The 13,464-nt window shown below is 38.2% G+C and overlaps 2 protein-coding genes across 4 annotated transcripts in view; one reads left to right on the plus strand and one right to left on the minus strand.

Moving 5' to 3' along the window:
- f8a (coagulation factor VIII associated) overlaps positions 1-4,479 on the plus strand; it is a 44,952-nt gene extending 40,473 nt beyond the window's left edge. Inside the window, exons 9-12 of the mRNA XM_062026225.1 lie at positions 3,078-3,159; positions 3,248-3,294; positions 3,521-3,576; positions 3,649-4,479. Of these exons, the coding sequence (XP_061882209.1) occupies positions 3,078-3,159; positions 3,248-3,294; positions 3,521-3,576; positions 3,649-3,730 (267 nt within the window). The 3' untranslated portion in view covers positions 3,731-4,479. The remainder of the gene's footprint in view (positions 1-3,077; positions 3,160-3,247; positions 3,295-3,520; positions 3,577-3,648) is intronic.
- Positions 4,480-9,364: 4,885 nt separating this feature from the next.
- emp1 (epithelial membrane protein 1) overlaps positions 9,365-13,464 on the minus strand; it is a 38,458-nt gene continuing 34,358 nt past the window's right edge. For all 3 annotated transcript variants that reach the window (XM_062027304.1, XM_062027305.1, XM_062027303.1), the window contains exon 5: positions 9,365-11,102. In XM_062027304.1, the coding sequence (XP_061883288.1) occupies positions 10,945-11,102 (158 nt within the window). In that variant the 3' untranslated portion in view covers positions 9,365-10,944. The remainder of the gene's footprint in view (positions 11,103-13,464) is intronic.

Here is a 13,464-nt window from a genome sequence, read left to right on the forward strand (position 1 = left end):
AAATTAAAATCAGAAAATACAATCATTGTTAAGATAATCATATATAATTAAAAATCAATCAAATGCTGTAGATAATATGCTTTAAGTTGTCATGTGCACAATTAAATAAAAGCGTTTTCAGGCCAAATTTGAACATTGCCAACATTGAGGCTTGTCTCACACCTTCAGGAAGACTATTGCAGACTTTAGGAGCATTAAACTGAAACACTCTGCCACTAAAAGGCTTACACCAAGTTTTGGCATTAAATATGCACACTATAGCTTTGTTTTTTACAATAATAAACAAATATGTTATCTTAATGTCTCGTGCAAATTTTGGGCCCTTGGTGGAAAAGGTTAGTACACCCACCCCACTCTAAATGTGTCAAAGTCATTTCAGCTCAGGGGCTGCATGGAGGAAAATGTAATCCTCACGTGGGCCGGACTGGTAAAACCATGGCATGATAACTTAAAAATAAAGACAACTTTAGGTTGTTTTCTTTCGCTTACTTTGGCCAAAAAATAGAACGAGCACATTCTGAAAATGTACATATTACAAATAATACACTTGGCAAAATATTTTACATTCATTGAAAATTCTGAGAAAAAAATATTGCTGCAGTTTCAAAAACACCATGAAGAACACCATGAACTTAGGCTTCGTCTCGATGTTTTTACAAAGCCATTACACTTGAAACACTTCCTGTTTAGCATTCTCCTGTTAAAAACATTTGGAAAAGCAATCGAGTGTTTCCTCAAACCACTGCATTGGTGAAATCCACAACTACCACAACACAATAATTTACATTATTCAAAGATTACACTTATAATTGTAGTGGATTGTCCAGAGCTTAAAGGCCTACTGAAAGCCACTACTAGCGACCACGCAGTCTGATAGTTTATATATCAATGATGAAATCTTAACATTGAAACACATATATAACACATATATAAAGTGCAATTTTAAAATTCCCGCCACACTTCCGGTTGAAAAACTCCTTTGGATATGACTTATGCGCGTGACGTCACAAAATCCACGGAAGTGGTTGGACCCCATCGACCCGATACAAAAACCTCTTGTTTTCTTCGACAAAATTCCACAGTATTCTGGACATCTGTGTTGGTGAATCTTTTGCAATTTGTTTAATGAACAATGGAGGCTGCAAAGAAGAACGTTGTAGGTGGGATCGATCGGTGTATTAGCGGCTAAGTACAATACTTACAGCAACACAACAAGGACTACTTACTTAGCAGACGCCTAGCCGATGCTTGCCGCCAAACCCACGGATGAAGTCCTTCGTCGCGCCGTCGATCGCTGGAACGCAGGTGAGCACGGCTGTTGATGGGAAGATGAGGGCTGGCTGGCGTAGGTGGAGCGCTAATGTTTTTATCATAGTTCTGTGAGGTCCGGTTGCTAAATTAGCCTTAGCGTCGTTAGCAACAGCATTGTTAAGCCTTACCAGGCTGAGAATTTTTAACCGTGTAGTTACATGTCCATGGTTTAATAGTATTGTTGGTCTTCTGTCTATCCTTCCAGTCAGGGGTTTATTTCTTTTGTTTCTATCTGCATTTGAGAACGATGCTATCACGTTAGCTCAGTTGCTAAGTGTGTCACCGATGTATTGTCGTGGAGATAAAAGTCACTTTAAATGTCCATTTCGCGTGCTCGACTCTCATTTTCAAGAGGATATAGTATCCGAGGTGGTTTAAAATACAAATCTGTGATCCACAATAGAAAAAGGAGAGTGTGGAATCCAATGAGCCAGCTTGTACCTAAGTTACGGTCAGAGCGAAAAAAGATACGTCCATCACTGCCTCTCTAGTCCTTCACTCTCACGTTCCTCATCCACAAATCTTTCATCCTCGCTCAAATTAATGGGGTAATCGTCGCTTTGTCGCTCCGAATCTCTCTCGCTCCATTGTAAACAACGGGGAATTGTGAGGAATACTAGCTCCTGTGACGTCACGCTACTTCCGGTACAGGCGAGGCTTTTTTTTATCAGCGAGCAAAAGTTGCGAACTTTATCGTCGATTTTCTCTACTAAATCCTTTCAGCAAAAATATGGCAATATCGCGAAATGATCAAGTATGACACACAGAATGGATCTGCTATTCCCGTTTAAATAAAAAAAATTCATTTCAGTAGGCCTTTAAACAGCAACACAAGTGAATTTAGTACAAAAAGTTTATTTACCCGTTATCAAGTCAGATTGAGCTGTCCATGCAGACACACAAACGTCCTCCGGAGGACTCACAAAAAGCAATCTCTCTCTCTCGAGTCCCGGTCTCCTGCCATTTTTATCTGTCTCTTGTGCGTCACTGTTTTTTTCTCGTGCGTCATGTTTGTTTTTGCAACATCCTTGGATTCCTTAATCATACTTAAACAATCAAAACATTCTGTAGACAGGTTGGCACGACTTAATATTCACTTTTGTCCCACACCCGGTTCATTCAATGGCGCAGAATAGAAGAGAAATTAAATGAGCGTACATTCTTGACAGACATGAAATATAGGTCCAAGGTCAGAAATTCTACTACATAATATAAACAAAACAATTATTAAAATGACACTATAGCCGAAATGAAGGTAAAATAACAACAAACTTAACTAATGTGAACATAAAATAAAATTGAACCAACACAACAAATGTAAAAATGTTTACAATGGAGTTCAGGGTGCGCATCGTGCATTCAACCAATTGCACGCTCTGCATGGAACTCTAACTAAAAAGAGGATGATCTATTTGACTCTTTAGATCTTACCGTTTCGTTATTTTATCTGTTGAGTGGATAATTGACAATGAAAGAAGGTATTGTGCGTTGATACTGCATCAGTCTGCCGCCGTCTGCTGCCAGTCACAACAGGAGCAGCTGATTGCTTGCACCTAGAAGCAGCCAATCCAGAGGGCGCTTAAAGTCAGCTGACACGTCATCTTTGGGTTAGACTTCAATTGCAATGGCGACATCCAGTGGACACATTTAGAACTGCAGCTTCTTTCGTTAAAAAAAATGCAGCTCATTTTGCTATTTAGCAAACTCTACTTGCACATTCGACACCCTAGCTCTAAAAGTGCGTATGTCCTTGTTCTCCTGTGCAGCCTCCACCTCAGAAGCTGCTGCCCGAGCACGCCCAGACCCTGGAGAGGTACGCCTGGGAGTCCTTTGACCCGCACAGCCAAGGTGGGCACACAAAAACCGTGGAGAATCTTCTACACCGTGTCACTGAGAGGTCGCGTATGTGATCCAGCGCTCTTGTCCTCCTTTCCAGTCAACTTCCTGCCGGAGAATGTTTTCCTGCTCCTGCAGTCGGTGGTGGTGAGTTCCATCAGCCCTTGACAGGATTTCCTGCTCTTCTCCTCGGGGCCTTTTTGCAGAGCTGCGATAAACGTGCTGCTCTCAGCCCCCGGTTTTCCTTCTTCCCCTTTGTAATCCGTAGCGTTTGTACACACACCCTTCCAAGGACTGTCGTCCTTAGATGACACATCAGTCCGTTTATTTCAAAAACGAGGGGAAAAAAAAGAACGCCTAATGTGTTTGACAGATGGCGTGCCAGGAGAAAGACACCGAGTCCTTGAAGTCTCTTCAGACGGAGCTATGGTGAGCGTGGCAAACATCGTCTCATTCCGCCTTTTCTGGACGCATCACGGTCTATTTCTTTCCCCACCGTAGGCCTCTGCTGACCGCCGAGCAGAATCACCTCCTCCACCTGGTGGTCCAAGAGCGCATTACACCGTCCGGCCAGGGCATTTAGTGGCGTTGTGGTGCAATGGAACATTGCTGCTCGGGACTGGGTCTGTTGTAAGACCTCTGCAAACACTGTTGTCTTCACAAACATCTCCTATAAACGTGTCAACATATTTGTGTGTCTATAACACAAATATTCTGCATATTTCATTATTTTTAGGGCTACAACTGTATTTATTTTAGTACCTGATTCTTGCTTATGCTAAAATAAGAGATCTGCATATACAGTCCACTGCGCTTCAAATATTGTGTTGTTTTTTTTAAGATATTTAAACATTTTTTTTAAACATTCTACAATTTTTTTGGTCCTAACTTATGCATTTTGAACATAAAAATAGCTAAATGAATCAATACTACTGTCGTATTGGCCACTCGAGGAGACCAAACCATTCAGAGTGCGCTGTTCAGTATCGTGGCCGCTCACGAACCATTACGAACCCAGGTCTGGGTTAGTTTTTGCCTCATTCCTGTGAGAATCCTGCGTGTGACTGAAGCACTAAAGCAGGGTTGTCAAACTCATTTTCATTGAGGGCCACATCGCAGTAATGGCTTCTTTCAGAGGGCCGCTTTTTTTTTATAATTAATTTGCATTATGCATGCGGGTAATAACCTGTGATTAATCATAATTATTAAAAATGCATATTTTTATGTATAACTTGCTTTAAAATCATAAATCAAGGTGACAAGCAGATATTTAACTATTAGTTTTTATCTCACAAAAGTAGTTTTGCAATACAGTATATAACGATATAATTGGCATTAATTAAAGTTTAAAATATGCATTTTTTTTCTGTGAAAATTGAAAGAACAAATGCATTGAGTTAAAAATATATATATATATATATATAAAATATACATTTTATATATATATATATATATATATATATATATAAAATATATATTTTATATATATATATATATAAAATATATATTTTATATATATATAAAATATATTTTATATATATATATATATATAAAATATATATTTTATATATATATATATATATATAAAATATATATATATATATATTGATTAATCATGATTAATCAAAATGCATATTTTTTATGTATAACTTGCTTCAAAATCATAAATCAAGGTGACAAGCAGATATTAAACTATCAGTTTTTATCTCACAAAAATAGTTTTGCAATACAGTATATAACAATATAATTGGCATTATCAGATCATATTAAAGTTTAAAATATGCATTTTTTTTCTGTGAAAATTGAAAGAACAAATGCATTTAGTTAAAAAAAAAATATATATATATATATATAATATACATTTTATATATATGTATATATATATATAAAATATATTTATATATATATATATATAAAATATATATTTTATATATATATATATATATAATATATATATATATATATTGATTAATCATGATTAATCAAAATGCATATTTTTTATGTATAACTTGCTTCAAAATCATAAATCAAGGTGACAAGCAGATATTAAACTATCAGTTTTTATCTCACAAAAATAGTTATGCAATACAGTATATAACAATATAATTGGCATTATCAGATCATATTAAAGTTTAAAATATGCATTTTTTTTCTGTGAAAATTGAAAGAACAAATGCATTTAGTTAAAAAAAATATATATATATATAAAATATATATTTTTTATATATATACATATATATATATAAAATATATATTTTATATATATATATATATATATATATATATATACATCCATCCATTTTCTACCGCTTATTCCCTTCGGGGTCGCGGGGGACGCTGGAGCCTATCTCAGCTATATATATATATATAAAATATATATTTTATATATATATATATATATATATATATATATATATATATATATAAAATATATATTTTATATATATATATATATATATATATATATATATAAAATATATATTTTATATATATATTTATATGTATATATATATATATATATATATATATATTTTTTTTTTTTTTTTTTTCCAGGCTTTCGTGGGCCACATAAAATGATGTGTTGGCCCCGGGCCTTGAGTTTGACACCTGTACACTAACGGGTGCGGGTTGGTTACAGTAAATTCTGAAATATATGCCGCTATTTTTTTCCCTACGCTCTGAACCCTAGGGCTTATAAAATGATGTGGCTAACTTCTTCGCTGACAGCCATAATGCAAATAGCTGTCATAAAACACACTGAAATGGTGTGACTGGCAACACAGAATTGTCCCCCGGGTGCGAATGTGAGTGTGAATAATTGTCTGTGTTGGCCCCTGCGATAAGGTGGCGACTTCTCCAGGGTGTATCCCGCCTTGAAAATGGATGTTTGTGCTATGGTGCCATCTTTTGCACGAGTTCGCTCACTGCAGGTGCGTCCAGGTTAATGTCTACAATGATTTCCTTCCGTTTAGAGCTTTGAACCGGAAGTACAAGTGCAATCTTTTTAGCCATCCACAGCGTTCCTACTTGTACTGATTCTTCATTCATCACTCTAAGCAACGTTTGTAAATTTTACAATATAACTAAAACAATTCTTCCCTACTAAAGCGTCCCATGTGTGATGTCTGTAGGAGTGTTTTCATGCATATTTGTACGTGCTATCGTATTGTAATGACGCTAGCGTCTTTAGTATTAGCTAATATGCTAACACATTTATTAGTGTCTGTTGGTATTATTAACTTACATTTTTTGTATTGTTTCAGTTTCACAAATTCCTTAATAAATTCACCAAAACGTCACCGTGGAGTTATTGAGTTTCAGCTGCTAGTGGGTCCATGACGATGACTTCTGTTTTGTTTGATCAGCCGTTTTACTGCCCTGTTACGGACACCGTTTGGGAACAATTAAGGTATGTAAATAAACATTTACAGAATATTTCTGTGTAAATAATTAATTTCACAACGTATATATCTGTGATTTATAGTCCAGTGCGGCTAAAATATGGAAAACTATTATTTTAGTGGGTGTGGCTTATTTACCGGTGCGCTATATAGTCTGGAAAATACGGTACTTTCGTGCCAAAGCCCACCTAACCCCCTAAGGTTGCATTTTTCTTCGCTGACGGCCATAATGTAAAAAGTTTTAAAAAACAAAACAAGCAAAGACACCGAAAAATGTGTGTTATTATTTGTGTGCCATCTTTTGTACAAGTTTTCTCACTGCAGGTGCTGCAGTATTGGCGCTGTTCCATCTTCCAGCCGTCCATAGCGTGTCTACTCGTATGGCTTCTCCAAGTAACGTTTCCAAGTTTTACAATATAACTAAAACAATTCTTACTTACTAAAGCGTCCCATGTGTGATGTCTGTAGGAGTGTTTTCATGCATATTTGTACGTGCTATCGTAATGTAATGACGCTAGCGTCCTTAGTATTAGCTAATATGCTAACACATTTATGAGTGTCTGTCGGTATTATTAACTTACATTTTTTGTATTGTTTCAGTTTGACAAATTCCTTAATAAATTCACCAAAACGTCACCGTGGAGTTATTGAGTTTCAGCTGCTAGTGGGTCCATGACGATGACTTCTGTTTTGTTTGATCAGCCGTTTTACTGCCCTGTTACAGACGCCGTTTGGAAACAATGAAGGTATGTAAATAAACATTTACAGAATATTTCTGTGTATATAACTAATTTCACAACATATATATCTGCCATTTATAGTCCAGTGCAGCTAATATATGGAAAACTATTATTTTAGTGGGTGTGGCTTATATACCGGTGCGCAGTATAGTCTGGAAAATACGGTACTTTTATGACAAAGCCCACCTAACCCCCTAAGGTTGCATTTTTCTTCGCTGACGGCCATAATGTAAAAAGTTTTTAAAAACTAAACAAGCAAAGACACCGCAAAATGTGTGTTATTATTTGCAAGTGCTGCAGTATTGCCGCTGTTCCGTCTTCCAGCCGTCCATAGCGTGTCTACTCGTATGGCTTCTCCAAGTAACGTTTCCAAGTTTTACAATATAACTAAAACAATTCTTACTTACTAAAGCGTCCCATGTGTGATGTCTGTAGGAGTGTTTTCATGCATATTTGTATGTGCTATCATAATGTAATCAAGCTAGCGTCCTTAGCATCAGCTAATATGCTAACACATTTATGAGTGTCTGTGTTAGTATTATTAACTTACATTTTTTGTATTGTTTCAGTTTCACAAATTCCTTAATAAATTCACCAAAACGTCACCGTGGAGTTATTGAGTTTCCGCTGCTAGTGGGTCCATGACGATGACTTCTGTTTTGTTTGATCAGCCGTTTTACTGCCGTGTTACAGACGCCGTTTGGAAACAATTAAGGTATGTAAATAAACATTTACAGAATATTTCTGTGTAAATAACTCATATCACAACATATATATCTGCCATTTATAGTCCAGTGCGGCTAATATATGGAAAACTATTATTTTAGTGGGTGTGGCTTATATACCGGTGCGCGGTATAGTCTGGAAAATACGGTACTTTCATGACAAAGCCCACCTAACCCCCTAAGGTTGCATTTTTCTTCGCTGACGGCCATAATGTAAAAAGTTTTAAAAAACTAAACAAGCAAAGACACGGAAAAATGTGTGTTATTATTTGTGTGCCATCTTTTGTACACGTTTTCTCACTGCAGGTGCTGCAGTATTGGCGCCGTCCATAGCGTATCTACTTGTATGGCTTCTCCAAGTAACGTTTCCAAGTTTTAGACTTAGACTTCCTTTTTATTGTCATTCAAATTTGAACTTTATAGTACAGATAAGAACGAAATTTCATTACATTAGCTCATACAATATAACTAAAACAATTCTTACTTACTAAATGTCCCATGTGTGACGTCTGTAGGAGGGTTTTCATGCATATTTGTACCTGCTATCGTAATGTAATGAAGCTAGCGTCCTTAGCATTAGCTAATATGCTAAAACATTTATGAGTGTCTGTGTAAGTATTATTAACTTACATTCTTTTTGTATTGTTTCAGTTCCACAAACCCCTCAGTAAATTCACCAGCGGGTCCATGACCATGACTTCTGTTTTGTTTGATCAGCCGTTTTACTGCCCTGTTACAGACACCGTTTAGAAACAATTAAGGTACGTAAATAAACATTTACAGAATATTTCTGTGTAAATTACTCATTTCACAACGTATATATCTGCCACTTATAGTCCGGCGCGGCAAATATATTGGAAAAAAATTCCTTCTAAAATTTAGTTGGTGTGTTTTATATACTAGTACGCTTTGTAGTCTGGAAAATACGGTAATCTTCCACCAAATGGAGGAAAACATGTTATTTTGTAGACTAAAATATACTACATTGCTTCATTTGTAAACAATTAAGGTATGTAAATAAACATTTACAAAATATTTCTGTGTGAATAACTAATTTCACAACGTATATATCTGCCACTTATAGTCCATGAAATTAAAAATCCTTTTTCTTGTAAAATTCTGCTTTAGTCTGGAAAATACAATCATTTTAACCAGGACTAGCTGCAGTGTGCTCAAACAACCACCAGGGTTTTTTTTTTCTAACTTGTAACTTGTTTTAAAAAAGTTTCATTGTAATTATTAAAACAAATAATAATACATTGTGTAAATAATAATACATTGTGTTGGGAATCGAATCGTTTGGCGCCCAAATATTGCCAGTAGTGTTGATTACATGAATGCCGCGTGAAGATTCTTAGTTCCAAGTTGTTTTATTGATATAGCATATGGCTTCAACTCCAATGTCATTACAAGTCGTCTAATTCATAGTTTCGAAAAAGGTCAAATGAAACATTGCTGCTTCACTTGTACTAAGTACTTGTTTAGGATAGCAGCCGACTACAAACACAATTCATTCATTCAAAAAAAAAAAAAAAGTTACAAAAATAAAATGGTAACAATGTACATGGATACAAGGGCGATACTTCATAGAATAAAGATACTTGAATGAAAAAAAACAGGAAGTTGTAGTGTTACGTTAGATTCAAGATAACAAAAGCGCTTTTATTTCTTTTCACTGGAGGCTTTTTTCCAAAATGGCCGACGCTACACTGGCGTAACTTTGAAGCTTCATTTTGGATTAGCTTAGCATTGAAACGGTAACATTTATTTAAAAGACGTCCCAAAACATTCAATCTATGTAAACTCTAAATTCCAAAAGCAAGACAAATGTCGAGCAAACGCTTCTCCCAGATTTTGTCCATGCTAAGCTAACTAGCTGCTACTTTGTTGATATTAAGCTAACTAGCTTCCAGCTTAATTGATGCTAAGCTAACTGGCTGCTAGCTTCATTGATGCTAAGCTAACTAGCTTTGTTGATGCTAAGCTAACTAGCAGCTAGCTTCAATGATGCTAAGCTAACTAGCTGCTAGCTTCATTGATGCTAAGCTAACTAGCTCCGTTGATGCTAAGCTAACTAGCTGCTAGCTTCATTGATGCTACGCTAACTAGCTGCTAGCTTTATTGATGCTATTTGCTAACTAGCTTCGTTGATGCTAAGCTAACTAGGTGCTAGCTTTATTGATGCTATTTGCTAACCAGCTGCTAGCTTCATTGATGCTAAGCTAACTAGCTGCTAGCTTCGTTGATGTTAAGCAAACTAGGTTTGTTGATGCTAACTAGTGGCTAGCTTTGTTGATGCTAAGCTAACTAGCTGCTAGCTTCATTGATGCTAAGCTAACTAGCTGCTAGCTTTGCTGATGCTAAGCTAACTAGCTGCTAGCTTTATCGATGCTATTTGCTAACTAGCTTTGTTGATGCTAAGCTAACTAGCTGCTAGCTTGGCTGATGCTAAGCTAACTAGCTGCTAGCTTCATTGATGCTAAGCTAACTAGGTTTGTTGATGCTAACTAGTGGCTAGCTTTGTTGATGCTAAGCTAACTAGCTGCTAGCTTTGTTGATACAAAGCTAACTAGCTGCTAGCTTCGTTGATGCTAAGCTAACTAGTGGCTAGCTTCGTTGATGCTAAGCTAACTAGTGGCTAGCTTCGTTGATGCTAAGCTAACTAGCATATGACTGTTTCTTAACATGACACCACGTCATTGTAACTTGATAATATAACTTGATTTATAAAAATGTTCATTAGCTGGTTGTCAAAGTAGCCACTTTAGCTAAGCTCTAAAGCGGCAACTTAAAAGGAGGGAAGACTCAATGAATAAGAAGTGTAAGTGAAGCTTATTATGCGTGGAAATATAAGTTCCCACTCGTGTTCGCCAACATGGAGGACACTTGTTGAACGTCCCAAGTAAGAAGGAACGTGAGACGCGGCCCCTCTTACTCGCTCTTCTTCCGCAGGACCAGATAGGCGATGGCGAGGAGCAGCGTGAGGACGAAGGAGATCCAGGCCAAGATGTAGGAGTGTCCGAATCCTCCCTCTTCGCCCTGGTGGAACTCTGCGCTGTAGATGGAGGCCGCTATCATTATACAAAGACCTGCAAGACAAAGTGGGCTCAATGACAACTCGCGAAGACTCCTGGAACGGTACATAATGTTGTGAGAGTCCAGTCCATAGTGGATCTAACATAATAGTGTGAGAGTCCAGTCCATAGTGGATCTAACATAATAGTGAGAGTCCAGTCCATAGTGGATCTAACATAATAGTGAGAGTCCAGTCCATAGTGGATCTAACATAATAGTGTGAGTCCAGTCCATAGTGGATCTAACATAATAGTGAGAGTCCAGTCCATAGTGGATCTAACATAATAGTGTGAGAGTCCAGTCCATAGTGGATCTAACATAATAGTGTGGGAGTCCAGTCCATAGTGGATCTAACATAATAGTGAGAGTCCAGTCCATAGTGGATCTAACATAATAGTGTGAGAGTCCAGTCCATAGTGGATCTAACATAATAGTGTGAGAGTCCAGTCCATAGTGGATCTAACATAATGTTGTGAGAGTCCAGTCCATAGTGGATCCAACATAATAGTGTGAGAGTCCAGTCCATAGTGGATCTAACATAATGTGAGAGTCCAGTCCATAGTGGATCTAACATAATAGTGTGAGAGTCCAGTCCATAGTGGATCTAACATAATAGTGTGAGAGTCCAGTCCATAGTGGATCTAACATAATGTGAGAGTCCAGTCCATAGTGGATCTAACATAATAGTGTGAGAGTCCAGTCCATAGTGGATCTAACATAATAGTGTGAGAGTCCAGTCCATAGTGGATCTAACATAATAGTGTGAGAGTCCAGTCCATAGCGGATCTAACATAATAGTGAGAGTCCAGTCCATAGTGGATCCAACATAATAGTGAGAGTCCAGTCCATAGTGGATCTAACATAATAGTGAGAGTCCAGTCTATAGTGGATCCAACATAATAGTGTGAGAGTCCAGTCCATAGTGGATCTAACATAATAGTGTGAGAGTCCAGTCCATAGTGGATCTAACATAATAGTGAGAGTCCAGTCCTCCATAGTGGATCTAACATAATAGTGTGAGAGTCCAGTCCATAGTGGATCTAACATAATAGTGAGAGTCCAGTCCATAGTGGATCTAACATAATAGTGAGAGTCCAGTCCATAGTGGATCTAGCATAATATTGTGAGAGTCCAGTCCATAGTGGATCTAACATAATATTGTGAGAGTCCAGTCCATAGTGGATCTAACATAATAGTGTGAGAGTCCAGTCCATAGTGGATCTAACATAATAGTGAGAGTCCAGTCCATAGTGGATCTAGCATAATATTGTGAGAGTCCAGTCCATAGTGGATCTAACATAATATTGTGAGAGTCCAGTCCATAGTGGATCTAACATAATAGTGAGAGTCCAGTCCAGAAGTGCCATCCCATTCCTAACCCATAGGGTTCAATATGACCTTTTGCGGCTATTACAGCTTCAACTCTCCTGGGAGGGCTGTCCACAAGGTTGCGGAGTGTGTTTATAGCAATTTTCCACCATTCTTCCAAAAGCACATTGGTGAGGTCACACACTGATGTTGGTGGAGAAGGCCTGGCTCTCAGTCTCTGTTCTAATTCTATCTATCTATCCATCTATCTATCGGGTTCAGGTCAGGACTCTGTGCAGGCCAGTCAAGTTCATCCCCACCAGACTCTGTCATCCCCGTCTTTATGGACCTCGCTTTGTTGCACAGTCATGTTGGAAGAGGCAGGGGCCCGCTCCAAACTGTTCCCACAAGGTTGGGAGCATGGAATTGTCCTAAATGTTTTGGTATCCTGGAGCATTCAAAGTTCCTGTCACTGGAACTAACTCCTGAAAAACAACCCCGCACCATAATTCCTCCTCCACCAAATTTCACACTGACCTCTCTGTCAGTTTACGTGGCCTACCACTTGGTGGCTGAGTTGTAAAAGCCGCTGCTCCTCCACATGGAGAGGAGCCAGATGAGGTGGTTGGGGCATCTGGTCAGGATGCCACCCGAACGCCTCCCTAGGGAGGTGTTTAGGGCACGTCCGACCGGCAGGAGGCCACGGGGAAGACCCAGGACACGTTGGGAAGACTATGTCTCCCGGCTGGCCTGGGAACGCCTCGGGATCCCCCGGGAGGAGCTGGACGAAGTGGCTGGGGAGAGGGAAGTCTGGGCTTCCCTGCTTAGGCTGCTGCCCCCGCGACCCGACCTCGGATAAACGGAGGAAGATGGATGGTTTACACTATAATTTCAAAGGTGAAAATACCAAAATGGCCCCTGGCTCCTTTGATTTGTCAGTCTGTGGCCCTCAGTGGGATAGGTTAGGACACCGCTGCTTTAACACGGCACTACTATGTCGTCATGGCGACCAGGAGGGTTTACACACTGCCAACACCGTGTGCGTGTACGATGGAAAAGTGATGCGTT

Source organism: Entelurus aequoreus, linkage group LG18 (assembly GCF_033978785.1).
Source record: "Entelurus aequoreus isolate RoL-2023_Sb linkage group LG18, RoL_Eaeq_v1.1, whole genome shotgun sequence".
Lineage (NCBI taxonomy): Eukaryota > Metazoa > Chordata > Actinopteri > Syngnathiformes > Syngnathidae > Entelurus > Entelurus aequoreus.